Source organism: Lissotriton vulgaris, chromosome 4_1 (assembly GCF_964263255.1).
Source record: "Lissotriton vulgaris chromosome 4_1, aLisVul1.2, whole genome shotgun sequence".
Taxonomy (NCBI): Eukaryota; Metazoa; Chordata; class Amphibia; order Caudata; family Salamandridae; genus Lissotriton; species Lissotriton vulgaris.
The window spans coordinates 1093740189-1093767400 of NC_141691.1; the positions used below are offsets into that span (position 1 = coordinate 1093740189).

Here is a 27212-nt window from a genome sequence, read left to right on the forward strand (position 1 = left end):
ATGACTCGCAGATTCAAGGGAGTCGCGCGTGTTTGCCTGGGGGGAGGCGGGATGGGTTTAATTTATATTTTTCAAAAACGTACCTTACTGGGTCTTACGCCATCTCAGCTCCTGGCCGGGTCCCACGTTTTCCTGCTGCTCACCTGAACAGGAAGCAGCCACAGGCAGCCCCCCTCCCCTCCCCATAGCAATCACAACGCTGCAATGGCAGCGTTGTGATTGGTGGGGACGGCACCAAGCTGGGCCCCTATGAGGAGGCCATTTTCTCTGTGTAGGCTGCATGCGCTTGACTGGTTTGGTCAGTCCCAGACTGCCGACCAAACAGGCAGGGTCCACAGCATTGGGCAAGCCACTCTTCCCGACCCGCCCACCCGCCTGCCCCCAACCAGGTATACCTTTCCGCTTTCTTGCAGTGCGATAAGCAGAAACATGAAATGGTATTCAAAATACCATTTTTGTTTCTGCTTCTCAAACTGCGAGAAAGCAGTGGGGCGACGCTCCTCCGCCCTAAAGGAGGATCCGCCCCGGATAGCCATTCTCATGTAACAACGTTGTTAGTAAGTGATAGCTTAACATCGCAAGTCATTAGAACGACTTGCTGTAGGAGGCTTGCTGGATTTAGGAATAGTATTATTTACTATTCCTACATCAGTTTGCGCAACAGCAGGGAAGGTGTTGAATTTCATATCCAATACCTTAGCGCCCCCTACAGCAAGTCGTTCTAATGACTTGCAATGTAAAGGTATTGGGTCTTTGTAATGACCGCGTCTTAAAAGCACTGCGATTTGATGACAGCATTGTAAATGCTGTTTCCCAGACACGGGTTTGCATCAAAATCCTGTGCTTCCTTGGAGCAGGTGTAACAAGGAGAAATGTTTTCATTTCTACTTGTTTTTCCATCTTTGTAAATGTGCTGCATTTTACACAGGGCACAAGTCGAGGGTTTGCACGAGTAGGCAGCATATACCCACTCTTTTCACAGGGTGGATGCTGTCTCACCTGTGAAGAAGTTGTGACCAACAGAAATGTTCCAAACTCGTCCTGGTGTAATTTTCAACTCCCAGGACACATTCAGCAGAGCCTGCATGTTGCCTGCTTCCATTCCAAGCAACATGCAGGCGGTGAAGGGGCTTTGTTATTTCAACTTTCAGCAGGGCCCAAAACAAAGTCCAAAGTTAAGGGGCCATCGGACCTCCGTTTCATTGGTTATCCTGGTTAGGAGCTATCTGGAGCCTCACACCTAGATACAAATGCAATGCAAGGCGCCACCCCCCTTCGGGGAGTGGCGTCGTTAGTGGCAGGCAAAGGGCCGATCCAGCAGAGGTTCACTTCCGGGTCAGCCGACCCGGAAGTGAAAATAGATGAGGACCAATAGAACCGGGGCTTATTGACGCCCCGGAAGTAATAATTGGGCGCGAGGCTTAAAAGCCTGCGTCCATCTTAGGGCTCCCTCTTTTGTCCACTGGCCGCCCCAGGAGTCGGACGTCGCGTGAGGAAGACATCGCGGGACCATCGCGCGGAAACGAGCAAGCGAGGGTCTATCCGACTCGGGGCAGGTTAGCGGGCCGTGCAGTGTGTTGTGTGGTTATAGGACGTGGCACGCATGTGTATCCTTAAAGCGTGCGAGTGAGTTTAATTGTGAGAGCGAACGGAGGCGGGGAAGCAAGTGGCTCGGGGGCGCGTAAGTCTTGACGAAGGGAACGGGTTTCAAGTGTGCTGAGTAGCGCGCGCACGCGAATGCAGCTGAGCGGGTGTGTGCGGCTGACGCGGCGTGTAGGATCCCCGTAGCGCGCTTTAATCCCCGGCGCGGTGACTCACTACTATAAGCGTTATTTTGGCATTTAATTGAAGAATGATGGAGCGATGTGAGCCGGGGTCCGGCGCGGCGATTTAAAGTATAATAAGGCCGGTTTTTTACTCACTGTTGATTAATGATTATCAAGCGAGCAACGGAGGTCTCTGTTAAAGCCTGGTTCGGCACGATGCATTTTGCTGTGTGGCATCAGTCATAAGCTGAGCATGCTGTTGGCCATTTGTCGTAGGCAAAAGCTGTGTCATTGAAGTTACGCCTACAATGATTTATGGTCACTAGGGTAGGGGAAGGTCATGCCATAATAAGGCGGGATAATTAGTACTCTTGGGGCTTGTCACAGGGGGATAACGTCAGGATATTTATGCAAGGGCTATTACCAAACATTTGGCGCAAACCCATTTCTATTGAGGGTAAGGCTGGAAAGAGTCTATGAGAATGGTTACACGTAGCAGATGGGGGTATGGAGAGAAGGGCAATAAATGTGCAGTCAGGTCCGTTGGTCAGCATACCCGGGGGACAAGCGCATGCGCAGGTAGCATAAACTTGGCTATTTGGAGCAAGCTCAAGCCACGGTGGCCTACGCCTGAGAGAATAGGGTCCGGGTAAAGGAGAGCACGGTTTTACAGATGCTTGTAATGTTAGTTAAAGAAATTAACGCTTGTTCTCTTTAAGTGCAGGATGCCGCCTAAGAGGTCACGGAAGGGTAAAGAGCCCTCAGCTAAAAATGATGAGTACCTCGGTTTTACGGAGTTGTTGGAGTACACGAGAGAAAAAGGCATGGATTGGGTGCTAAAGAACATGCGAGAGGGGGCTAGAGCAGACGCGAACCCTCAAGAAGAAAGAGGGAGAGGCAAGAGAGCGAGGCGTACGCCGGAGAGGTTTAAAGAGACAACAAAAGGCAAGCGGCCCAGGGCGACTCAGCCCCAACCAGCATCACCAGGTGAGGAGGAGGTGCTAGAGACATTTGATTTGAATTCACCCGCAGATAAGGACAAGGATGGCATGGAAGGACATAATATTACTGCTAAGCCTACACAAATAGGAGGGATCCCCGTCACTCATGTGGGGGTGCCCTGTTCACAGGGTACGTTACCGCCAGTAGTGGCGCAACCAGGTAGTGGAGTGTCGCAAGTGTGGGTGCAACCCGGGGGGGTCGCACAGTTACCAGGGATGCAATTATATGGTTCCCATGGGCAAGCGATTGGTAATGGCCCCATAAGCTCGATGATCCCCACCATGACATACCCAATAGGTGCGGGGCCTGTAATGTTGAATGCTTACTCAAATTTAGGGTGTCCACCACAGGCATCAATAGCTAACACTGCTGCTGATTTGTCTGTGCCCCATAATAGTCAGACGCAAGGGGGGGCAGGGGGGCAACCGACAGGTCATCCACTGTTGGCATTCAGCCCGTTAATGTTTGATCATCCTCAATGACCCTATCGCCATCTACGGGGATCACCTGGCACGTGCCTGCAGAGATAAAGGAAAAAATACTCAGAGGTGAATATGTGGACGTGTTTGACCTCATTAATGCAGGGGTGGCGGCAGGGAAGTCCAAAGGGGGGAAAGAGGGCGAATATAGTCAAAGGAAGTCATGGACAGAGTGGTCCATGAAAAACTGGATCACAGGATTTGCCATTTATGCCGCAGTTATACTGGAAAAATATCCAGTGTTAGGTCCTCAAATGATGAGTTATATATCCCTGATACATGGTGCCGCAGCTGAGTTTCCAGGACTGGGGTGGTTAAAATATGATAAAATGTTCAGGCAAATGAAAGCAGTCCACCCAGGTATATCATGGGATCAACGAGAGATAAATTTATGGCACACAGTTTTTTATTCCTCACCCTCAACGTCTAAGACTAGTTCCCCTGCTCAGAGTCAGTCCTTTCGGAGTGACAAGGGAGTCGGTGATAAAAAACAGGCCTGCTGGCAGTTTAACAGAAATGAGTGTACTAGGGGGACCTCGTGCAGGTTCAAACACTGCTGTTCGTACTGCGGCGGCACATCCCATCCAGAAATCAGATGTTTCAAGAAAAATGGAAATCCTAAAGAACAGCCGACCCATACCACTCCAAAAGGAAAGCTACCCAAAACATCCGACAAGGCTCCCAACTCCCATTAAACGTCATGTTCTGACACACCTCCTTAGTAAGCACGACAAACTCGAGGAGGCCCAATTCCTGCTTCACGGCTTTACATTTGGTTTCCGAATCCCGTCTTCAGCATCCCCTACTAAAGTCCCGCCTCGCAATCAAAGCTCAGTGCTTCAGAACATGGAGGCGGCGTGAAATAAGATCATGAAAGAAGTCTCCTTTGGGCGGGTCGCAGGACCTTTCAAGAATCCTCCGAACCCTGAACTGGTCTGCTCACCTTTAGGTTTAGTCCCGAAAAAAGAGGTGGGTAAATTCCGCCTGATACATAATCTATCAAGCCCTCCAGGGTTATCTGTCAATGATAAGTTAGATCCGGAACTGTGCACAGTGCGCTATACATCGTTCGACACAGCCATTGAAAAATTGCAAGCGCTGGGTGAGGGTGCCCTAACGGCCAAAGCAGATATCGAGTCAGCATTTAGGTTAGTTCCCGTTCACCCAGAGGATACCAGGCTGCTGGGTTTCACTTTCGATGACAACTACTTCATAGACTTGTGCATGCCCATGGGATGTTCTATTGCCTGTGCAGTTTTCGAGACCTTTGCAAGGTTCCTAGAATGGGCGGTGGAACAATTCCTGACCTCAGACAAATCCCATGCAGTGGTACACTACTTGGATGATTTTTTATTTATGGGCCCTAAGTGTTCCCAGTCCTGCAGGAAGGCCCTGCTGGGCTTCCAACAAGTGGCGGGAGCTCTGGGGGTGCCACTGGCGGCTGAAAAAACAGAAGGCCCAACTACATGTCTGACATTTTTGGGCATCGAAATTGACACCAGAGCAGGTGTGTGCAGGTTGCCAAAGACAAAGGTAGATGCCTTCAAGGCGGCAATTGATAGCTGCCTGGGAGCAAAGAAAGTAACATTACACCAGTTACAAGTCCTCTGGGCCAACTGAACTTTGCCTTGCGGGTCATACCAATGGGCAGGGCTTTCTCCAGGAGTATAGCAAGGGCAATGTCTGGGCTGCGTGCAAAGCACCACAGAGTTAGGATATCAGCTGATGTGAGAGATGACTTACTGATTTGGAAGTGTTTCTTGCAGGAATTCAATGGCACGGTGTTGTGGCGGTCCGCCAGCATGTCAAATGCCGATCTGGAACTGTTCACTGATGCGGCAGGAAGTATTGGTTTTGGAGCAATTTTGGGCCCTAAGTGGTGCATGCGGCACTGGCCTGTTGACTGGGTAGAACGAGGTCTAACCCGTAACATTTCTTTCCTAGAGTTGTTCCCCATAGTGGTGGCGTTGCATTTGTGGGGGGATATGCTCTCAAACAGGCACATTCTATTTTGGTCAGACAGCATGTCAGTAGTGATGGTGATCAATAACCCGGTGTTGAGAAGAAAGCGGCTGATGCATTGTCTCGTTTTAAGTTGACAGAATTCCGGGCACTTTGGCCGCACGCAGAGACGACAATGTCAGCTTTCCCAGCGGAGCTATGGAAGCTTGGTGCCCCACTGCCTCCGAGTTGATAGCAGCATCCGTGGCCCCCAAGACTAAGAGTATGTATCAAAAGTCTTGGGAATGTTATATGTCATACTTAAAGGGAGCGGGCCTAGTGGATGTTTTTATGCCGCAGAGCGTGTTAGGATTCATAGTACATCAGAAAGAGAAAGGGAAATCGGTGGCATGTATGAAGAGGCAATTATCAGCGCTGGCATTCTATGCAGGGTTGCAGGGAGTCACTGACCCAACGAAGGACCAGAGAGTAAGAAGAGCGGTGAAGGGTTGGGAGCGCTTGGCGCCTGGGGCGAAAGACTCTAGAAGGCCTATAGATGTAGGGAAGTTGGTAAAAATCTTGGACACGTTGCCGCTCGTTTGTTTTTCATCATATGAGACCCAATTATTTAGGGTGGCTTATGTGTTAGCCTTTTGCGGAGCTCTACGAATCTCAGAATTACTCCCGGCATCAAAAACAGATAGTGAGGGTGGCCTAAGGTGTTCAGACATAATAGAGTCAGTAGATGTCCTGAGACTCAGAGTTCGAAGGTCGAAAACGGACCCTTTAGGTAGAGGGACTTGGGTACAATTGGGTAGAGTAGAGGGTGAGTCTTTCTGTCCAGTTAGCCTGATGAGAGAGTTCATGCAAGCCAGGCCCCAAGGGGCCGATGATAGAGTACTGGTTCACATGAATGGTCTGCCCCTCACTAGGTTCCAGTTTACAAGGGTGGTTAAGATGACCTTAGCGAAGATCGGGGTTGACCCGTCCGATTTTACATCCGATTCTTTTCGTATCGGGGCAGCAACAACAGGTGCGGGCCTGGGGCTGCCCGAGCAGGCGATTAAGAGGTTGGGTCGTTGGAAATCCGCTTGTTACGAACGTTATGTACGACCGCAATTAGTTTAACAGCTGTATCATTACTTTTCCGCTCCCTCTGCTTAAGACCGTTCTCACCGTGTCTCTTAATGTTTGCTGTAGGTACCTCCCCTAAGAGAATCCAAATATGTTGGTGCGGCCACTCCTTCATTCGCAGGGCGGGAGTGATCTTCAAGGAGACGCTCGAAAAAAGGGTGCATATGGTGCATGGATGTGATCATCATTGGGTGGGGATAGGCGGGCAGCTCCTTGCTGACGTCCCGAAGGATTTAAAGGCGGCCTTGGCCAGGGGCATGCCTTATCCAGATGTATTCGTGTTGCACTGTGGAGGCAACAATATGATTCCGGCAGGAAGGAGAGGAGTGAAAGAGTTCTTGTTTTCTACCCTGGCAGCGGTCAAAAATATTTTGCCTGAGGCTATACTAATTTGGTCTGAAGTCATCCCGAGGCTGGTATGGTCGCGGGGCGCACCCATGAAAGCAGTGAATAAATCGGTAAAGAGGTTAAATCAGGCGGTGGCAGAGATCTTGCAGAAATCCAGCATTAGAACTATCCGTCACAAGTTGATACAAACGTCCAGGCCGGACTTATATGCGGAGGATGGAGTGCACCTTTCAGAGGCGGGCACCAAGATATTTATAGAAACAATCTTAGGAGCCATCTCCGAAGCTCTCGAGCGCGGGGGGGGGAGGTCGAGTCCGCCAGTAAGCGCCTCGCCCTGTGGCGGGGTTCCGGACAAGAATAACACGGGAACTTCTTGTCCAGTGAGAGTTTTTACCTCTGAACAGGTTTTTCGAAATCATCATGGACTCCGGGCTGGCGGGAGAGTTGAGGCTGACCTGCTGGTGGCCTTGGCTTCTCCAGCCCTACCCTGGAAGCCGCTGGTTGCCCAAGTGGGGGCATATTATTCACCTGCGGCTCTGTTGACCGGAAGGGGGTTAACGTAAAGAGAGCAGGCTATCTGGGTTGTGGCCTGCTGGCGCAGCCCTGAAGTTAAACCAAATGCTCATTGGAGAATGGGCGGTAAAAGAGTATATATGTAGATAAGTGTGAGTTTTAATGCTGTGATGTGAAAAGTAATTTGGACTTTAAATAAAGAAATGGGGTCAATGAAGTAATTGACCTGTGAAATTATTTAATAAACATACGCACTGCAGAAAATCAAGCAAGACTCCCGAGTTTAATTGTTGGAAGGGGCCTCTTGTTGATACATGCATTGGGGAGGGGGGAGAGTGCACTTTGTATGCCATCTATGCAAGGCGCCACCCCCCTTCGGGGAGTGGCGTCGTTAGTGGCAGGCAAAGGGCCGATCCAGCAGAGGTTCACTTCCGGGTCAGCCGACCCGGAAGTGAAAATAGATGAGGACCAATAGAACCGGGGCTTATTGACGCCCCGGAAGTAATAATTGGGCGCGAGGCTTAAAAGCCTGCGTCCATCTTAGGGCTCCCTCTTTTGTCCACTGGCCGCCCCAGGAGTCGGACGTCGCGTGAGGAAGACACCCACCCAACCCTAAAATTAGGTCTTTTGACAGGGCAATAGCGGGGTTCCGGACAAGAATAACACGGGAACTTCTTGTCCAGTGACAGTTTTTACCTCTGAACAGGTTTTTCGAAATCATCATGTACTCCGGGCTGGCGGGAGAGTTGAGGCTGACCTGCTGGTGGCCTTGGCTTCTCCAGCCCTACCCTGGAAGCTGCTGGTTGCCCAAGTGGGGGCATATTATTCACCTGCGGCTCTGTTGACCGGAAGGGGGTTAACGTAAAGAGAGCAGGCTATCTGGGTTGTGGCCTGCTGGCGCAGCCCTGAAGTTAAACCAAATGCTCATTGGCGAATGGGCGGTAAAAGAGTATATATGTAGATAAGTGTGAGTTTTAATGCTGTGATGTGAAAAGTAATTTGGACTTTAAATAAAGAAATGGGGTCAATGAAGTAATTGACCTGTGAAATTATTTAATAAACATACGCACTGCAGAAAATCAAGCAAGACTCCTGAGTTTAATTGTTGGAAGGGGCCTCTTGTTGATACATGCATTGGGGAGGGGGGAGAGTGCACTTTGTATGCCATCTATAGAGGGGAAACAAAATCTCACAGCACGCTATTACTTCGCAGATACTATGATCAGTCCCTGTATATAAGATATATGCATGCACTATAAAAATGTCAGATGTTTTGGTCTGTTCCAGTATTTACACAAATATCAATTTAAATACCACTATTTTATTTTATTTCTTTTATAGCACTACTCATCCGAGCCAGGGTGTTGGAGCACTTTACATCACATGTACATATTATGGATGTACCATGTTACAACGCATACCGTTACAACTACCTACTATTACAACGCGACCATTACAACGCATACCATTACAACGCATAGCGCTTTGAGGTGCTGGATAGTGGTAAGTATAATTTACTATTCTAACTCCAGTCCCCGTGGACACTAGGGAAGGTGTTGGATAGTAAATTATACTTATTCCCTATCCTAGAGCGCCCCCCAGCGCAATGCGTTGTAATGGTATGCGTTGTAAAAGATGCGGTGTAATAGTAGGTAGTTGTAAAAGATGCGTTGTAACAGGTGTATACCACATATTATGCATTGCAAATAAATCATACGTGCACTGGCGGAATGAGAGTTGAGAGGGCCCCCCTGCAATATACATGGAGGGTCCCCCGCTCCAGATTGAATCCAGAGCTCCCAGGCCTGACCACTGTGCAGAGGGGGCCCCCTGCAGTTCAGGGCCCCCCGCACTGCGGGGGGTGCGAGGGGCTGTGTTACGCCACTGCATATGTGTGTAAATCAGATGTCTTCAAACTTTTTTGCTCTCGCTCCACTAAGCACAATGTTTTAAAGGTGAGCCCCCCTCAAAAACTATATGGCACAGATGTGGGGAGTGAGAAGGGGGAAGGGGGAGGGATGATCACAGAGGGCCAGGATCATGAGAACATTTCAGGGGTGCTTTGCTATAGCTCGTAGTTCACACTAAATGTGGGATTTATAAAAAAAGCAACAGCATCAAACAAGATCAGAATTGACCAAAAACACTTCTGCCTACAATTAGGGTGCAGTGGGCTGCAATGAAGTCCACCTGCTGCACTAATGATGGCTGTAGCCCTGAAAAGCAGGCTATGTATTTTTCTTTCACTCCTTCGCCACCATGTCTGAGCATCACTTCAAACTCAAAACAAGTCCGGTTTCTTTCTGAAAGAAAATGAGCTAATGCATGCTGCTCCTTTTTTTGCGCCGAGTGCCATAAATGTGATGCAGCGAGCAAAAGTGCCACTGCATCTGTTTCACTAATGATAGGTACTGCCTTGCTGATACTGTTGATGCTTGTTAATAAATGCTCTCCCATCTCACACCATCTCTCGCTCTCCGATCTCTCAGCATCCCTAACCCTCCCATCTCTAAGCATTCCTCGCTCTCTTTATTGCCCAAATCATGGTGTTTCCTCTGCTCAATTTTCCCCCTCCGTTGGGCCATTGCTCCAAGGCTCAAAGAAACAATGGCACAGCAAATATGCCCTGGACCCTCTAGTGCAACTGCAGCATCAATGTCACCTACAGCTCTGTGAAGCAGGCTGTCTACTCCGCCCACTCAACAGGGCAATTATTTCTAGGCCAAATTGCTGCAACAGGCTTTCTGCCACTTTGTGTGAAAAACAAATAAAAGCTTCTTTAGCCCCCTCCCCCACACTTCCTTGTTGCTTGGGCCTTGTTCCATGTGCAACAAAGGTGACCTGGGCCCTAATGCTAGCAAAGAAAATGCACCCCATGTTCATTTTGATAGTAAGACTGCCATAACTGGGATCCAGTGCACACTCACAGAGGGTGGGTGGGGCAGGGTTCCTGTGCTGTGAAACAGATAGTAGAGCATTAAAGAATATTCAAATTCAAATTCAAAGAATCTTTATTCGGTGATTAAAAAACACCATAAAAGCACACATATATATACAAAGATAAAAAGTCATTAAACATTATTCAAGATCCTTATACACAGTATTAATAAAAATAGAAATACCGACAGGCAAGTCCAACAATTTTAAAATAGGAAATCCAAGACATTTCATTCCTCTCCCCTTGTTAGCCTTAAACGGACCGCTACCTTAATAAAATTCATTATACAACACAAAGTTAGAGGGTCCGAGGCTTTTTGTAAAAAGACTAATGCCTCCCTGGCATGTTCCTGTTGGGCTTTTTTTAAAACATATACAAGAAATCTGCGCCTGGGCATGGAGAAAAAAGGACAGAGCAAAACAAAGTGAAGGGAGTCCTGCGGAGACCTGTTGTCGCAGCCGCAGGGTCCCTTCTGCTCAATTGATGTGGTGAAACCTGCTGGTGAAGCCAACATAAATGGAAGTAAATTCAGTCTGAAACGACACATCAGGAATCTATCCTGTGCGTTGTGCATAAGGTACAGATAAGGCTCCATACCCTCCACACTCTTCACCAGGTTATGGGCCCTCACTGTCTTTTTAACTCCTTCAGCCTCAGCTCTGCATTGGCTTTTCCGCTCTAGGAAAATTTCCCCTACTTGTTTCTTATGCTGGGCTAAAATTGTTACAGGGTTCGTGAAGAGGTTTCCAAAACCTAGTTCCTCTAGGGTGTTCTTTACGTATTTGAGCCAGGGAATGCGCATACATTTAGCCCTCTCCAAGCAGTCCAATAGAATTTCTCTGCTGAGAGACGCATCAGGGTTAACCCCGATTTTTAGCCAGGCCACAATTGGCCTAAGTTTTACCGGTCATCCAAGTATGGCCTCCCTAACTCCCTGTGTGCTACAATTCCTGCAGTACTAGGTGGAGCCCTCAGGATAGATTTCAAATATTTATTTTCCTCCTGTTGGATTCTAGTGGTGTTCACAAAGCCCCATACTTCTGCCCCATAGATTACTTTGGAGCATGATACGGAGCTGTATAAGTTCATCACCTGTTCCGGGCTCCATCTGCCTAGCCTCCTGCCATAGCTAGCTATTGCCCCGTTGGAGGCAATCATTTTGCTACAACGTTCCTCCACCAGGGAATTAAACTGCAAGGCGCCGTCAAAAGTTACTCCAAGATAAGAAAACGTTTTAACCTCTTCTAAAGTATGGCTGCCTATTGTATAAGTAAATTTAGAGGAAGTTCTTTTACCAGCCAGGAGCATATACGATTTACCCAGGTTAACAGAAAGATCTAAGGCACCCATGAACTTGACAAAACCGTCAATCAGGATTTGTAAGCTCCGGGGTGTACGTGCAATCAAGACCGCGTCATCTGCGTAAAGCAGAACAGGAATATGACGCGACCCCACCCTTGGGGAATCTGCCTTTAAACCCAACAGAAACTGCTCCAAATTATTGATATAAAGGGAAAACAAAAAAGGGGCGAGAATGCAGCCTTGTCGGACTCCGCTCATACAGGGAAAAGAGTCGGACAATCCCCCCTCCCTATTAAATCGTACCTTGGCCGTGGTGTCACTGTGCAATTCCCTTAATATGGTAATTAAACCACTCTCGATCCCCATGCTAGACATCATCTCCCACAGTTTCTCTCTATTGACGTGGTCGAATGCTGCTGCCAGATCCATGAATCCCATGTAAATCGGTTCATCGCTGGCCAAAGTATATTTGGCAGTCAGCATATACAGGTTCAGGCATTGGTCACTAGTGGACCTCCCTGTCCTGAAACCGTATTGAGTGTCCGAGAAGGTGTTATTTTCTTCGGTCCACACGGACAGTCTGTTGAGGATTGCCCTACCCAAAAGTTTGGCCGATACGTCAATCAGGGAGATAGGCCGATAACACTTGGGATCGTCCCTATTGCCCTTCTTGAAAATCGGCACAATTATCGCTTTAGACCAAGACGGTGGCAGGCCACAGGTGGTTGCAGTATTTATGACCCTAGTCATTAAAGGGGCCCATAGTTCCATGTTGCTCAGAAACAGGTCGGGGGGAATTCCATCCGGGCCCGGGCTTTATTTTTAGTCAGACCCTCCATCCCAGCAGTAATCTCCTTAAGAGTAAATACTATCGGTGAAGCCTGGCTTGAGGTTACCGGTGACTCTACAGGGGTACCAGGCTCATGGTTATATAGACCCCTATAGTGGGTGACCCACTGCTCTGGGAGGATGTTAGCCCCTATCTCGGGGGGGTCATTTTCTTGGAAAGTCGGTTTATTAATGATTCTCCAGAAACCCGCTAAATCCTTTCTTTCCCCTGCCTCTCTTAGATCTGCCCATGCTTCTGCCTGCAAAGCAAGTTTCCTCCTCTTAGTCTCTTTTTTATATTTTTCTCTGCACCCCTTAATTTTTTGAGGGTCCCTTGGTTTTAATTTAAGGCAGCATTTCAACTCCCTCAGTGCTTTAGAACAATCTTTGTCAAACCACCGGGGATTAGCATGGTTTCCGTGTGGGCGCACTAGTTTTAAGTAGGCCATCGATCAGGTTAGCGATCTGGTCAAATGCTTCCAGTAACCTTGATCCATGGACTTCTAAGTCTAAACAATCATTAATGGCCGATTTGCCCATGTCCGCCAGGGCTTTATAAAACTTTTCCCTGTCTATTTTGGACCATTTTAGTCTCCCGCCTTGGTCTGTGACCCTCTCCGTGATTGTGCAGTGGACTCTGATTCTAGCGCCCGCCCTATACATCAGCTCCAAAACAAGAGGGTTATGGTCACTGAAACTGCTCCATTCTATCCCTAAGAATAAACATGCCTTCTCACCAAGGTGCCTGCTACCTGAAATAATATTTATTCGTTTTGAGAGGTAATATATGTGTCCGTTGAAAGGTGTGCACCCTTTTAATGGACACATAATAATATTTACACTAGATCATTAAAATGTATATATTTAAAAAAAAAAAAAATTTTAAACAGTATTTTGCAATAGCCTGTTTAATGCACTCTAATACAGTTCTAAAATAATGACATTCATTATGCTTTCTGTCACAGATTGTGACCTCGTAGCACTATAAACAAGTCACTATTCCTCACTGCACTAATCAGGATTTAATTCTGTGACTCTCTAGTAAACACAATGACATCTTCAGTGATCATATTAGTGAATCGAGGTTTTATAAAAGCGAAGAGTATATTTCTCTTTGATTAGTTTAACATGCAATTATTTTTTATTTGAGTTGTCTGCATGTTTATATATGCAGTTTCCCAAAGGTGAACACAAAAAACAGTCAAATGCTCAATTGTTTATTCTATTTAGCCATGTCTTTGACCACTGATTTCACACGCATTGACCCTGCCCCATGTCACTCAGTAGTACTGTTTTCACACTTTTTTAAGGCTTTATCGGCAGCATGTACATGAAGACAGCCTCGAAATGCGCGTTTCTCGCTTCCAGTCTATCTTAATTTACATGTAATAGCAGATCCATTTGCTCCCCCGGAACACATCTATGGCCCCCCAGGTGGGGTACGCCCCACAGTTTGAAGACGTCTGGTGTAAATCTATGTACAGGATGTATTACATAAGGCACTGAGGGTTAGAAGGTGTAGCAGTCACATGTCCTTCATAGGTCACTGTCCTATATTAAACGAATTACAATGTTTGAACTGCAAGTAACAAAAGGACCTCTGTCTCAAAAGCAGTAACCCACTTACCCATGTACATAAAATAAAAATCTGTCATCTGCATGCCACATGATGTGCTTTGCAGGAGACATATTAACCCTCTATGCTATTTTGTTTCAAAACTGGGACTAGGCAAAATACAGATCTCTCAGGCAAGTGCATTAACCTCCAGATTTACCTTACCATTATTATTATTCCCTGACATTTACTGGCCACACAAAGACCTATCAGCAGGTGCCTTAACCCCATAAGATATTTTAAAATGCAGGCTTTGCAACCAATTAAGGAGAAGATGTACTGCCACGTTTCTCCTTGTTGCAAATATATTTGTGGCAGTTAAAAAAAAATAGTTTAAAAATTTAAACCAATATTTTGCGCTAGGGTCGCATAACTTTTTTGCCACAACTGCAATGCAAAATGCCATTTGTTAAATATTGTAATGTGCATAAATGTGCTCAGGACAGACCTGCTAAATATATGTGTGAGGTATTAAGATCTGATGTCACTTATTGTGATGTCACTTCCTGTGAAGGCATGGGGAGTGATGCCACTTCCTTTGATGTCTCCCTCTGTGATGTCATGCACTGTGATGTCACGCGCAATGATGTCACTTGCATACTCCCTAACTAGATTGGCACCCCAACCCCTCCCCCCACTTCTTTTTAGGTCGAGCATAGCGAAGCTAGCGATGGACCTTTTGCCGGCGTGTTCGGAGGAATCTGAGACAGCGCCCAAGCACGCGCCTCTGCTGTCTCAGATTCCTCCTCGAGGGCGCGCACGGTACGGTGCACATCCCCTGCCTGCCATTCACATGCTCTCTCACTCACACACAGGCAAAGTCACGCATGCGCGCGCACACACATACACCCACGCAGGCACAATGCATCGGGACACACATATACACACGCACAGCTAACAGACACACAGCCACACATATACATACACACGCACAGCTACACACGCGTGCACCCCCCCCAAACCCCACTTACCGCATCGGTGCAACTCCGGAGTTCAGCCGCCACCGCTGGGCTCTCCCTCGGGCATGGGAGCCCCGCGTCACCACTGCTCCTCTCCTAGCCAGCCAATCCGTGGGCGCGGGCTTCCAACAGGAAACAGAAGTCCCGCCCCACGGCAGTTTTCCGCACGCACACATCACAGTGCTCAATTGGTTCATTAGTTTGTACACTGAGGGCTTGCTTGCCCTTCCTCACAACCGAACGGTAACAATTCCAGGGAGAACGTGCAGATCTCACTAACACCTGTCAAGCTAAACACAGCTTTCGGGGGAATCAGCCTGCCAACTTCACGAAGGGAATCTGGGGGCCGGAAAGCAGGTCTCCAGCTCAAGCTGTTAGGAGCCGAAATCGGATTAACGGGTTTCAGAAAAGCGACTGAGGTGAGAGAGATCTCACGCCGGAGGTGAAGTGATAACACGCAATCATCCAGCACTGGAAGAAATGTGTTCACGTTGCTGTAGCATGCGGCCGCCTACGTGTGCCTGATAGAGATACTGGCTTCTTTGGGGGTTGTAGTTTAAATGGAGCCCTGGGACAGAGACGTGGGGGCTGTGATCCAATCCGTATCAACAACAGTCACCAAGAGAGATTATAAAAGCGCGATGCCTCTTTGAAAGCCAAACTGTAGAGCATTTTTCGGGGATGTATATAGACGGAGGGGGAAAGCAATGATCTTCTGTACAGATAGTAGCAGGTTTGCTTGTGTGTATACCGCGTACGTGTGGTGCAACTGTGCTTCTGTGTGTGACCACCCATATGCGTTTGGTACGCTTCCACACTAAAATTAAAACAAATCCCTCTACCTAAAGTGCTTGCTGCCACAGCCTACTACTTCTAGGCGTGGAGAATCACTAGGTGACTCTAGCCACCATGGAACATTCGGTGGATCTTGAGAGATGAAAGTAAGAGTCAGCCTGCCTGCCATGCCTCGTAGCTGTAAACTGCATGCAGCGCAAAAATGTCAGCAGCAGCCGCCATAACACCCTGAGCTGTCTTATCTTCTCACCAACGTGCACCGATGAATTAGTGTATATGCCTATTTGATACTTCATCTATAAAGACCTGTGTGATTTTGGTCTATGCTGTGTGGCTGGTGTGTGCGCTGTATGGCCGCGTGTACGGATGTCACTGCCTCTGTGTGGGTGCATGGGCTTGTGTTCAGTGGTCCACCCTTGCCTTTCATTTCTCTACAGAGAGAGCTCCTGAAAGCCATTGCTTTAGAACACTGCCATGTGAGATGGACCCTGCTTGCAAATAGAGATGTGTGCAACTAGCAGCGCCGAAAATTCGGTGTTTGACGAAGCGGCGATGTCTTTGACATACTCACTCGACAGGGCTTGAGCACACATGGTTGTTGTAATGCCCTTTTGGTTTTAAATGATAGGTTTGGAGGTACCCAGCTGGCAAGTTGCACAAGTCATCGTTATAAGATGGGCTGCCCAGTTATCTGCTCAGGGATGGCGGCGTCATGCCGAGCCCTTCTTCAGCTCTCTGAACCTCTGGTGCTGTGTCCCTGAAGAATTGTTTCCTGCAACACACACTGCGGAATTCACCAGTTCTTGCAGCAGGCAGGCCTAGCACACCTGCTCTCAACCCTGCCACTAACAGGATAAGCTCCCCTTGGTGGCCCTGTCCATCGTTAGACATGGCAATATACTGCCTCACCAAGGCCTTCCTCCTACTGCAGAACAATGCAAGCCAGAGCCTGCAGCTTCTGGTCGAGCACCTGAGTATTTACTCCTGTGGCAGCCCTCTGCATTATTAAAGTTTGAGCTATTGGTGTTGCATTATTTAGCAATGCCAATAGCTCAAACTTGTTTAAATGGCTACTGCATCATGACGTACACGTCATCACACTGGTGTCACTGGAGTGTCTTGACAGATACATGCACATGTGAGATGCTAACGCCAGATACATGCACATGCGCGATGGGCATGTGCTTATTTTCTTTGTTTTTTGGGCGTTTTTTGGAAATGCCTCTCGTCATTGGAAAACAAGCACTTTTTTTATTTTTGCTCATTCACAACAACATAGGCGAAACAATTGACATAGCTAGAGATGGAGTTGTGCCTTTGGCTAAACCTATTCCACTTGCCAATTATTCATATTACTGCTGCCAAGAAGGACCACGTGAAGTGTGATAAGTTCAGCCAGTTCAGCCCTTTTTTTATACAACAGCTCTTTGCATGCTGCGATTTATTAACCTATACTTACGCTGTTAACAGTGAAACTACAAGTCCCAGCATGCAGTGTGCTTTTGGCTGTAAAGCTAGACCTGGCTGAGACCTCATATGTGATATTGGGCAACATTGTAGCTGTGTTGACCTCAGAATCAAGGTGACGCATACAGTGTTAGTATGCAGATTACCACATATGAACACAAATTTTTATTGCCAAATTTAAGCACCCACAACTTCATCTTTGACTCTTCAATCTGGGTCACCCTCACACACCCTCTCACACCCTCACCCTCACACCCCCTCATCCTCACCCCCGCCCTCACATCCCCTCATCCCCCTCACCCCCACACCCCTTCAACCTCACACCCCCTCAACCTCACACCCTCACACCCCCTCACCCTCACACCCCCTCACACACATCCTCACACACCCTCACACCCCCTCACCCTCACCCTCACCCTTACCCTCACCCTCACAAACACTCACCCTCTCTCACCCTCACACACACTCTCACCCCCTCTCACCCCCTCTCCCCCTCTCCCCCTCTCACCCCCCCTCACCCACCCCCTCACACACCCTCTCACCCCCTCACCCTCACTTACCCTCTCACCCTCACATACCCTCTCACCTCACCCTCACTTACCCTCTCACCCTCACTTACCCTCTCACCCTCACTTACCCTCTCACCCTCACTTACCCTCTCACCCTCACACACCCTCTTACCCTCACACACCCTCTTACCCTTGCACACCCTCTCACCCTCACACACCCTCTCACCCTCACACACCCCCTCACCCTCACACACCCACCTCACCCTCACACACACTTTCCCCCTCACACACACCCTAACCCTCACACACCCTCTTACCCTCACACACCCTCTCACCCGCACACACCCCCTCACCCTCACACACACCCTCACCCTCACACACCCCCTCACCCCCTCACACCCCCTCATCCTCACCCCCCCTCACCTACCCTCACACCCTCTCACCCCCTCACCCTCACACCCCCTCTCCCCCACACCCTCACACACCCCCACACCCTCACACACCCCACACCCCCTTGCACCCCTCACACCCTCACACCCCCTCACCCTCACACACCCTCACACACCCACACCTCCCTCACCCTCACTCATCCCCACAACCCACACCCCCTCACCCTCACACCCTCACACCCCCTCACCCTCCCACCCCCTCACCCCCCCTCACCCCCTCACACCCCCTCACCCCCCCTCACCCCCCTCACCCTCACACCCCCTCACCCTCACACCCCCTCATCCTCACACCCCCTCATCCTCCCTCACACCCTCAGACCCCCTCACCCACCCCCTCACCCCCCCTCACCCTCTCACCCATTCTCACCCACCCGTTCACCCTCACCCTCACACAACCTCTCACCCACCCCTTCACCCTCACACACACCCTCACTCTCACTCACCCTCGCTCTCACACACCCTCGCTCTCACACACCCTCGCTCTCACACACCCTCACTCTCACACACCCTCGCTCTCACACACCCTCACTCACACACCCTCACTCACACACCCTCACTCACACACCCTCACTCACGCACCCTCACTCACGCACCCTCACTCTCACACACCCTCACCCTCTCACATACCTCTACCACTCTATCGCCCTAACACTACCACTCTATCGCCCTCACTCTACCACTCTACCGTCCTCACTCTACCACCCTCACTCTACCGCCCTCACTCTACCGCCCTCACTCTACCACTCTACCGCCCTCACTCTACCACTCTACCGCCCTCACTCTACCACTCTACCACCCTCACTCAACCACTCTACCGCCCTCACTCTACCACTCTACCGCCCTCACCCACTCTACCGCCCTCACTCACTCTACCGCCCTCACTCACTCTAGCGCCCTCACTCAGTCTACCTATCTATCTATCGCCCTCCCTCACTCGATCTATCAATCTATCGCCCTCCCTCGCTCTATCTAGCGCCCTCCCTCGCTCTATCTATCTATCTATCGCCCTCCCTCACTCTTATCTATCGCCCTCACTCGATCTATCTATCGCCCTCCCTCACTCTATCTATCGCCCTCCCTCACCCCCTCTATCTATTGCCCTCACTCACTCACTCTATCTATCGCCCTCACTCACCCTATCTATCGCCCTCACTCACTCTATCTAGCGCACCACCACAGCATCATTCAGGGGTACCACAGCATCACTCAGCACCACCACAGCATCACTCAGGGGCACCACAACATCAATATGCGCTACCACAGCATCACTGAACGCCACAGCATCACTCGTTGCCACCACAGTATCAATCTGTGCAACCATTCAACATCAACTGGTTCAAATATGTTCTCTCAATGTTTCAAGCTTTATTACAAATGTCACAAAGATGTTAATATTTCACTTCTGTTCTTGGATTTTCGTCACAATAAAATACACTGAACATAATCCTCACAAAAGTTATTTACAAAAGTTTAAGCTATTGCCATTATAGATTACAATAACTTTTATTTAAGTATTATGTATTTAAAAAAATTAAAAGCCATTGTTATTTGTAATATCAATACATCTAAGTCACGTAAATACAAAACATGTTGTATTACAAATGCTATAGGTGTTACATTTGCAGAAGATACAAGTATTGGCATTGTAAATGACAAAGCTATTAATTTTGCTATTTTCAAAACCAACACATAAATAAAAAATTTGTCATTTACAAGACCAATAGCTCAAACTTTCATAATGCGAGACCTATTGCATTGCAAATGCTTGTTTTGGACTTGTGCCCTGATTCTGCAGCACACATAGAAGGTGGGAAACCCCATAAAGCATTGTTTTTATACTGGAAGGGACACCTTCCTGTGCAAAAACAATGCTTACCACAATGCAGACACCCTTGCACGTATCGGGCAAGTGTGTCTGCGTTGTTGCATAGCACAGCGGTGCACCAGCATCGGTAGAGAGCAAAAGAGGGAAACATCCAAATAGATATGGTGTTGTTCTGCTCTATCCAGTTCATGCAAACCAGCACAGCAACTTTACTTGCTGCACTGCGTTGCATGAGTTTTTTTTAGCAAATCTGGGCCAGGTTTCTTACCCTCCCCGTTTCTGTAGCTGCCTCGCGCATCTGCTGCCAACAAGTTATGCAATCGGTACTTTCTTCATGGTTTCTTTCTGAAAGAGAGGCAAAGTGGATTAACTTGAACTTTTATTTTCAGAGCTAAATATTTTTTTCAGCCAGAGCGATCAATAGTCGATCATTTACTTTGACGCCACGCATGGAATTTGGAAGTAATGATCCTCGCAATCTGTACACAGGATGTTATAGATAGCCCTATCAGTATGTAAACACGAGAAACAATACAGTTTCTCCAAACAATGAACACCCCTGGAAGTAGCCTTCACTTCAAGGTAGAGTTTAGCAGGGCAGTGCTGGCTAGAGGCATTGTGCTACCAGACGAATTTCACAAATTGTCCTCTACAAGACGTGATTCAATTAGGCCCATCAACCGTAAACATTATCACTTCCGCATAACGTTTGACAGGCAAAGGTCCCCGAGTCAGAGCAATATAGACATGGTGTGATTTTAGAATTAGATCAGCAAGTAGTTTGACTAGATTTTGAAACCCAAAACTGCAACATTCATCCCACAAACCTAGAAGTAGGGCCACAATTTTGCATGGGCCGTGGGTCACAGAATTACTTAATCGACAGCACTTATCAACATGCTAAACGCAGGCGATCGCACATGCAATTTGTACATACAGAATCATTTGTATAACTAAATTGCTGTCCGATAAGGGCTGCTCACTAATATTACACTGAAAGACATGACAACCAGCCTTTCTTGCTGTGTGGACCAGCGCTCAGTGTCATTTTCAGGGTTTTGGGGCCATGAGCAAAACATGTATTGGGGACCCCTATATAGAACAACTTTTAATTGTATTATCAATGTCCTGCTACCTCAAACCCTCACAATGCCAAACAATATTAAATTATATGTTAAATTTAACAGGATCACACAAAAACAGTGGAAATATGTTTTTCCCGGCAACCCAAAATCCTTGAGATGACACTGAGTAGAGAGAGACAGAGAGAGAGATTTAGATAGAGACGTAGAATAGACAGAGGTCTAATAGCGAGAAAGCTCTCTTTCCCATGTGGCCCCTGAAAAGCTGGGGGCCCTGGGCAATTACCCACTTTGGGCATGCCTTAAAACGTCTTTGTCATCTCTAAAAATAAGACTTGCTAAATTTTGGGAAATTTTGTGGAATAGATGGGGGAAACCCAGGACTGTCATGGCTGACCCGGAACATCTGGTCTGCCTATCAACAGGCCAACATTTTGCAAAAGTGGAAGTATGACAGGTGGCCCCCACTGAGGGAGTTGCTCGACTGGAAACCAGTTCACACAATATGCACTGCCAGATTGTGCACTCCTCTATTCCCCCCCCCCCCCCCCCAGTACCAGGCACAGACACCCCCTTTCTGTTGATTGCAGCAAAAAGAAGCACAAGGTTTCTTTGTACATGAGACCAGCTGACTCGCACAGCACCACCTGGTGTCAGATGATTTTAGTACACCTCACATGACTGCCTGGTAAGAAGGTATATGCAAAAGGAGAACAGTAAGAAGGGCTGAAAGTAAGAAATGCTGGGAACCTTTACACACAGTCCGTTTTGCAACTTGGTAGTAGAAAATCTGTACTCTTGGGGTATACCTACTAAGATTTTGTGCCATGTTTGTGTCGGAAAAGTGATGCAAATCAGTGCTAAACATTTTTATCCAATTTACTATTGAGCTGTAAATTCACTTGAAAGTATAACAAAGCAGTGCCTAATGCTGCCTTGTGTTACTTATCACCAAGAGGGCTTTCCATGGGGGTTGTCATGCCATTGCCATGCACCCACCCATAATTTTTTATGCTAAACCATATCTAATAAAAAAAGAAAGTAAACAGGGTTTTGCTGGAAAAATAACACCCTTTTAATATAGGCACTATCAAAGAAAAATGCTTTTATTTCTCCTTTCTATTCTGATGTTGCATGTGACCTATACACATACAAAGAAGGACATGTTTTAAAGTTACTGTAAGCATTGGATGTTGCACTAGAAGGTTGCCCTTCCAGTGCAAAACCTACACTAGACTCACAAAGTCACCTTTGCGCTATGATGCAAAGATGTGTACGTGGTGCTCAGAAGCCTGATTGTACAGCGGTGCTAGTGAGAGAGGAGGAGAGTACCATGTGTCTGTAGATATAGCACTTTCCTGAGTTCTCCTTCTCACGCACCGGAGCATGGCATTATTGGCTGCTGTGCTGCATTGAGTGAGAAATAATAAATAGACCCCCCCGGAGTCCATTTAATCTTTTACCCCCTCCCTCTCCAGGACAGAAAAGGCAACCCCCCCCCAAGGTAGCTTTGCCATGGAGGGTAGTTGTGGCTTCTCTTTTTATCAGGTATTGCTGTCACTCCAAAGCTTCAGCCACTCTAAATGGGAAAATCCTCTCTAGTGCACTTTCCTATCCCTTATCATATCACATGGTGGAAATTATCTCCAGGCTGATATGTCTGCTGCACTCCATTACAATACATGCTGATTAAAGTTGCAGCCCACGCCATTTGGAGCATTTTGTCTATGCCTGTTGGCATAAAACTATTCTGTTGAAATGAGGAATGGGTCGGAGACAGTGGAAGTATGTAATTATATCTACTAACTGAAAAAGTAAGAGCCCTGGATAAACGGAACCAGCTTTCACGATCACCAAGCTCCAATTGATAGATCGTGGAATTTCAAGACCTTCACATCCAAAAGGAATTGCACGAGATGCAGATTTGCCCTGCACATGACAACACGATTGACAGCCACCCGCTAATACAATACAACACTTCTTATTCCCTCAAACAACAGAGGTAGATGCAATAGTCCGCAACAACAACTTTTCAAACATAAATCAAGAACAAGAAATAAAACAATTACAATCCTAAATTCACGTGGTGTGACCACTTGTGAAATTAACAACTTAAAACGTTTGTCTGGCAAACTGGAGACATATTGGTTCTGCAGCTCCTTAGAAATTGGGGGTGATTAGGTTACCCACCGCCATTGTAATCTGTAGGTGGGTAAATCCGGTTACAATGGCGGGCGGATCGCCATCATAATGAGCCCCACAGTTTTCATAGTTGTTACTGGTAAGACAGGTACTTTTCCCAAGTTCATGTCAGAATCCAGAAAAAGACAAGATTGGTTATAGGACCGCACAGGGTTTGTATAAGCATCAGCAATAGTAGACCAGACAGACTACTAATTCGGCCATCATGTTCATGAGGTTTCTGCCGCTTCTGCATAACAAACAATTAAAGTGAATCTCATCTCAATACCATTGTTTGGTTTTGCTTCACCATCTGCCATCATCCACCCTGACAGAACCTTTGCTAACTTGCGATATGCGTGTTGAAGAAAAGCATTTGAAGTGACCTTTTGTTACATAGTTGGGTCTAAGTACATGGGCTCACTTGCAACCACAAAATTCTTTTGAGTAGTTCTCCAAATTATATCTCACACTTATTTTTATTTATGAGTCAGCTATTCTCTTTTCGGTTTTGAACAAGTCAACTTTAGAACCAACTGAGGATGCTCCAGTGTAGTCAGGAACAAGTTTAGGCTCAGGCTCCTTTAATCTCAATAGTCAAAAAAGTACTACTACTAGTCAGCAGTGGCATGAGGTCTGGTATTATAACTCCACAACATTACCCTTAAAGCACCTTCCACCTGCAAAACTTGAGGCCAAAACAAGTTGAATAGTATCTTTAAACACTTTATTCACTCGTGGCTCGAAACCATTACTTTGGGGGGACAGAGAGACACCATAATGTGTTTAAAACCCTTGGTGTACAAATATTCTTGCATTTCACATGACTTGAATTGAACACTGTTGTCTGAGAAAATATACCCCTAAATGCTACACTCACAATCCAAGAATGTGATGACACATCCTGTAACAAGTTTTGGATAAGTTCAAAGTGCATCTATTTAAAATGGCAATTTACCAGTACAATGATGTACTGGATCCTATGTCTAAACCATCAAGTGATTGAGAAAATCAGTGGCTACAGTCTTCCATACCTTCTCTGGAAAGTCCACCAAAGTTAAGGGTTTGACACATGTAGTTAATGCTTTGTTGAAACTACAACATAATTCACAAGAACATGCAAATCTACAACATTTTCCAAACCAGGTTACCATAATGCAGTTTTAGTCTCTTCTTACTAGCAGTTACACCCTGATGTCCCTTACGAGCTAATTTCAATAACGTAGTACACAAGCTTACTGCCATAACTACTTGGCTCCTCTTTGTAATAAAATCTTTCTCAATGGTCAACATGTCTTTGAATTTTGAAAAAAAGTGTTATTCCCCTTTGTGAGAAAGTGCCTTTTTTGATATGGCATCCCCCCACCGTTTGCCTGATTTTGATGTGGGTTTGATTGCAGTGCATAAGGCCCCTGCCAACCAGACTCCCTGTGCCAGTGCATTTCCCTAAAACCTATACACAATTATTAGTTCTGCCCCCTCTTAGTCCTTAGTAAGAGGGTACCTTGAGCTCCTGGGGCCTGGGAGCTGAAGCGGGAACCCTGGGACTCCCACACACTAGGACCATGGCATGCCCTTGCAGTTGCATACCCCTGCGTGGAGAAATCCAACAAAGTCGACATGACATCCTGCCTGGGTGTCATGACAGTCAGCACTGCCTAAAGTATAGGTAAGTTACTGTTCTAGCAAGCCTTACAGCCTCAAGGCAAGGTGCACTATACCACAGGTGAGGGCCTATCTTCAGGAGTAGCTATGCCCCTACAAAACTTATGTCCATTCTTAAATATTGTATGTGCCAGGGAAGCCATGAGGACTGCACAGGCTGTGAACTCGACAACTCAAGCTCACCAGCACCATGATGGCTTCACTGAAACCAAGAGTGTTTGACACAAACAACACCTCAGAGGTGCCCCCTGAAAACCTACCAGCCCTTGTGTGATCACCGACAGGTTTTAGGCAGTCTACCAAACAGACATTTTTCTGGACCTCTGAGTGGATAGCCAATGCTCTCTGGTACCAGAACAATGCACATCCTGGGCAGAGCTTTCACACCTCCTCTCCCAGCATGGTCCAGTGCTTAAAGGGGAAGTTTCAAAGGCCTAACACCTTTGTAATTCAACCCCCAAACTGGTGCTAGCAGCAGATGGCAGCCCCCTGTTTAAACCCCAACTTTGGATGGGATAGTACAACCAAGATGGATCGCACACCACTAGCCTCTCCTCCGGGTCGCCCCTTGGCACTCTGGTACATGTAGTGCATGTAGATGGACGAGTAAAAAGTAGTTCACCACAGTTGGTGCGAGTAGTTACTCATTATCCCCAAGTTCTCTGGACCCGAGACATGGCCCGGGTTTCGGGACAGTTTCCCTCGTCAGCAGAGCAGTGTTTGGGGTGGATGAGAAGGCCGCCAAGTAACCGTCACAGGCCCTGATGCCTCTCCGGCGCGCAGGTGCGTCTCCAAGAGCTCGTCAGCTCAGGGCTCACGGGAGCCGTTTAAGTACAACCAAGATGGATCGCACACCACTAGCCTCTCCTCCGGGTCGCCCCTTGGCACTCTGGTACATGTAGTGCATGTAGATGGACGAGTAAAAAGTAGTTCACCACAGTTGGTGCGAGTAGTTACTCATTATCCCCAAGTTCTCTGGACCCGAGACATGGCCCGGGTTTCGGGACAGTTTCCCTCGTCAGCAGAGCAGTGTTTGGGGTGGATGAGAAGGCCGCCAAGTAACCGTCACAGGCCCTGATGCCTCTCCGGCGCGCAGGTGCGTCTCCAAGAGCTCGTCAGCTCAGGGCTCACAGGAGCCGTTTAAGTACAACCAAAATGGATCGCACACCACTAGCCTCTCCTCCGGGTCGCCCCTTGGCACTCTGGTACATGTAGTGCATGTAGATGGACGAGTAAAAAGTAGTTCACCACAGTTGGTGCGAGTAGTTACTCATTATCCCCAAGTTCTCTGGACCCGAGACATGGCCCGGGTTTCGGGACAGTTTCCCTCGTCAGCAGAGCAGTGTTTGGGGTGGATGAGAAGGCCGCCAAGTAACCGTCACAGGCCCTGATGCCTCTCCGGCGCGCAGGTGCGTCTCCAAGAGCTCGTCAGCTCAGGGCTCACGGGAGCCGTTTAAGTACAACCAAGATGGATCGCACACCACTAGCCTCTCCTCCGGGTCGCCCCTTGGCACTCTGGTACATGTAGTGCATGTAGATGGACGAGTAAAAAGTAGTTCACCACAGTTGGTGCGAGTAGTTACTCATTATCCCCAAGTTCTCTGGACCCGAGACATGGCCCGGGTTTCGGGACAGTTTCCCTCGTCAGCAGAGCAGTGTTTGGGGTGGATGAGAAGGCCGCCAAGTAACCGTCACAGGCCCTGATGCCTCTCCGGCGCGCAGGTGCGTCTCCAAGAGCTCGTCAGCTCAGGGCTCACGGGAGCCGTTTAAGTACAACCAAGATGGATCGCACACCACTAGCCTCTCCTCCGGGTCGCCCCTTGGCACTCTGGTACATGTAGTGCATGTAGATGGACGAGTAAAAAGTAGTTCACCACAGTTGGTGCGAGTAGTTACTCATTATCCCCAAGTTCTCTGGACCCGAGACATGGCCCGGGTTTCGGGACAGTTTCCCTCGTCAGCAGAGCAGTGTTTGGGGTGGATGAGAAGGCCGCCAAGTAACCGTCACAGGCCCTGATGCCTCTCCGCCGCGCAGGTGCGTCTCCAAGAGCTCGTCAGCTCAGGGCTCACGGGAGCCGTTTAAGTACAACCAAGATGGATCGCACACCACTAGCCTCTCCTCCGGGTCGCCCCTTGGCACTCTGGTACATGTAGTGCATGTAGATGGACGAGTAAAAAGTAGTTCACCACAGTTGGTGCGAGTAGTTACTCATTATCCCCAAGTTCTCTGGACCCGAGACATGGCCCGGGTTTCGGGACAGTTTCCCTCGTCAGCAGAGCAGTGTTTGGGGTGGATGAGAAGGCCGCCAAGTAACCGTCACAGGCCCTGATGCCTCTCCGGCGCGCAGGTGCGTCTCCAAGAGCTCGTCAGCTCAGGGCTCACGGGAGCCGTTTAAGTACAACCAAGATGGATC

General features: G+C 48.0%; 1 protein-coding gene across 4 annotated transcripts in view; it reads left to right on the forward strand.

Moving 5' to 3' along the window:
• The window catches only part of SLC9A3 (solute carrier family 9 member A3), a 1201500-nt gene that overhangs the window by 152914 nt on the left and 1021374 nt on the right, over positions 1-27212 (forward strand). Inside the window, exon 2 of one of the 4 annotated variants that reach the window (XM_086965314.1) lies at positions 2491-2753. The exons of 2 other annotated variants lie outside the window; for them this stretch is intronic. In XM_086965314.1, the coding sequence (XP_086821440.1) occupies positions 2492-2753 (262 nt within the window). In that variant the 5' untranslated portion in view covers position 2491. Of the gene's footprint in view, positions 1-2485; positions 2754-27212 lie in introns of all 4 variants that reach the window. One more of the 4 variants, XM_086965315.1, reaches the window with a different exon arrangement.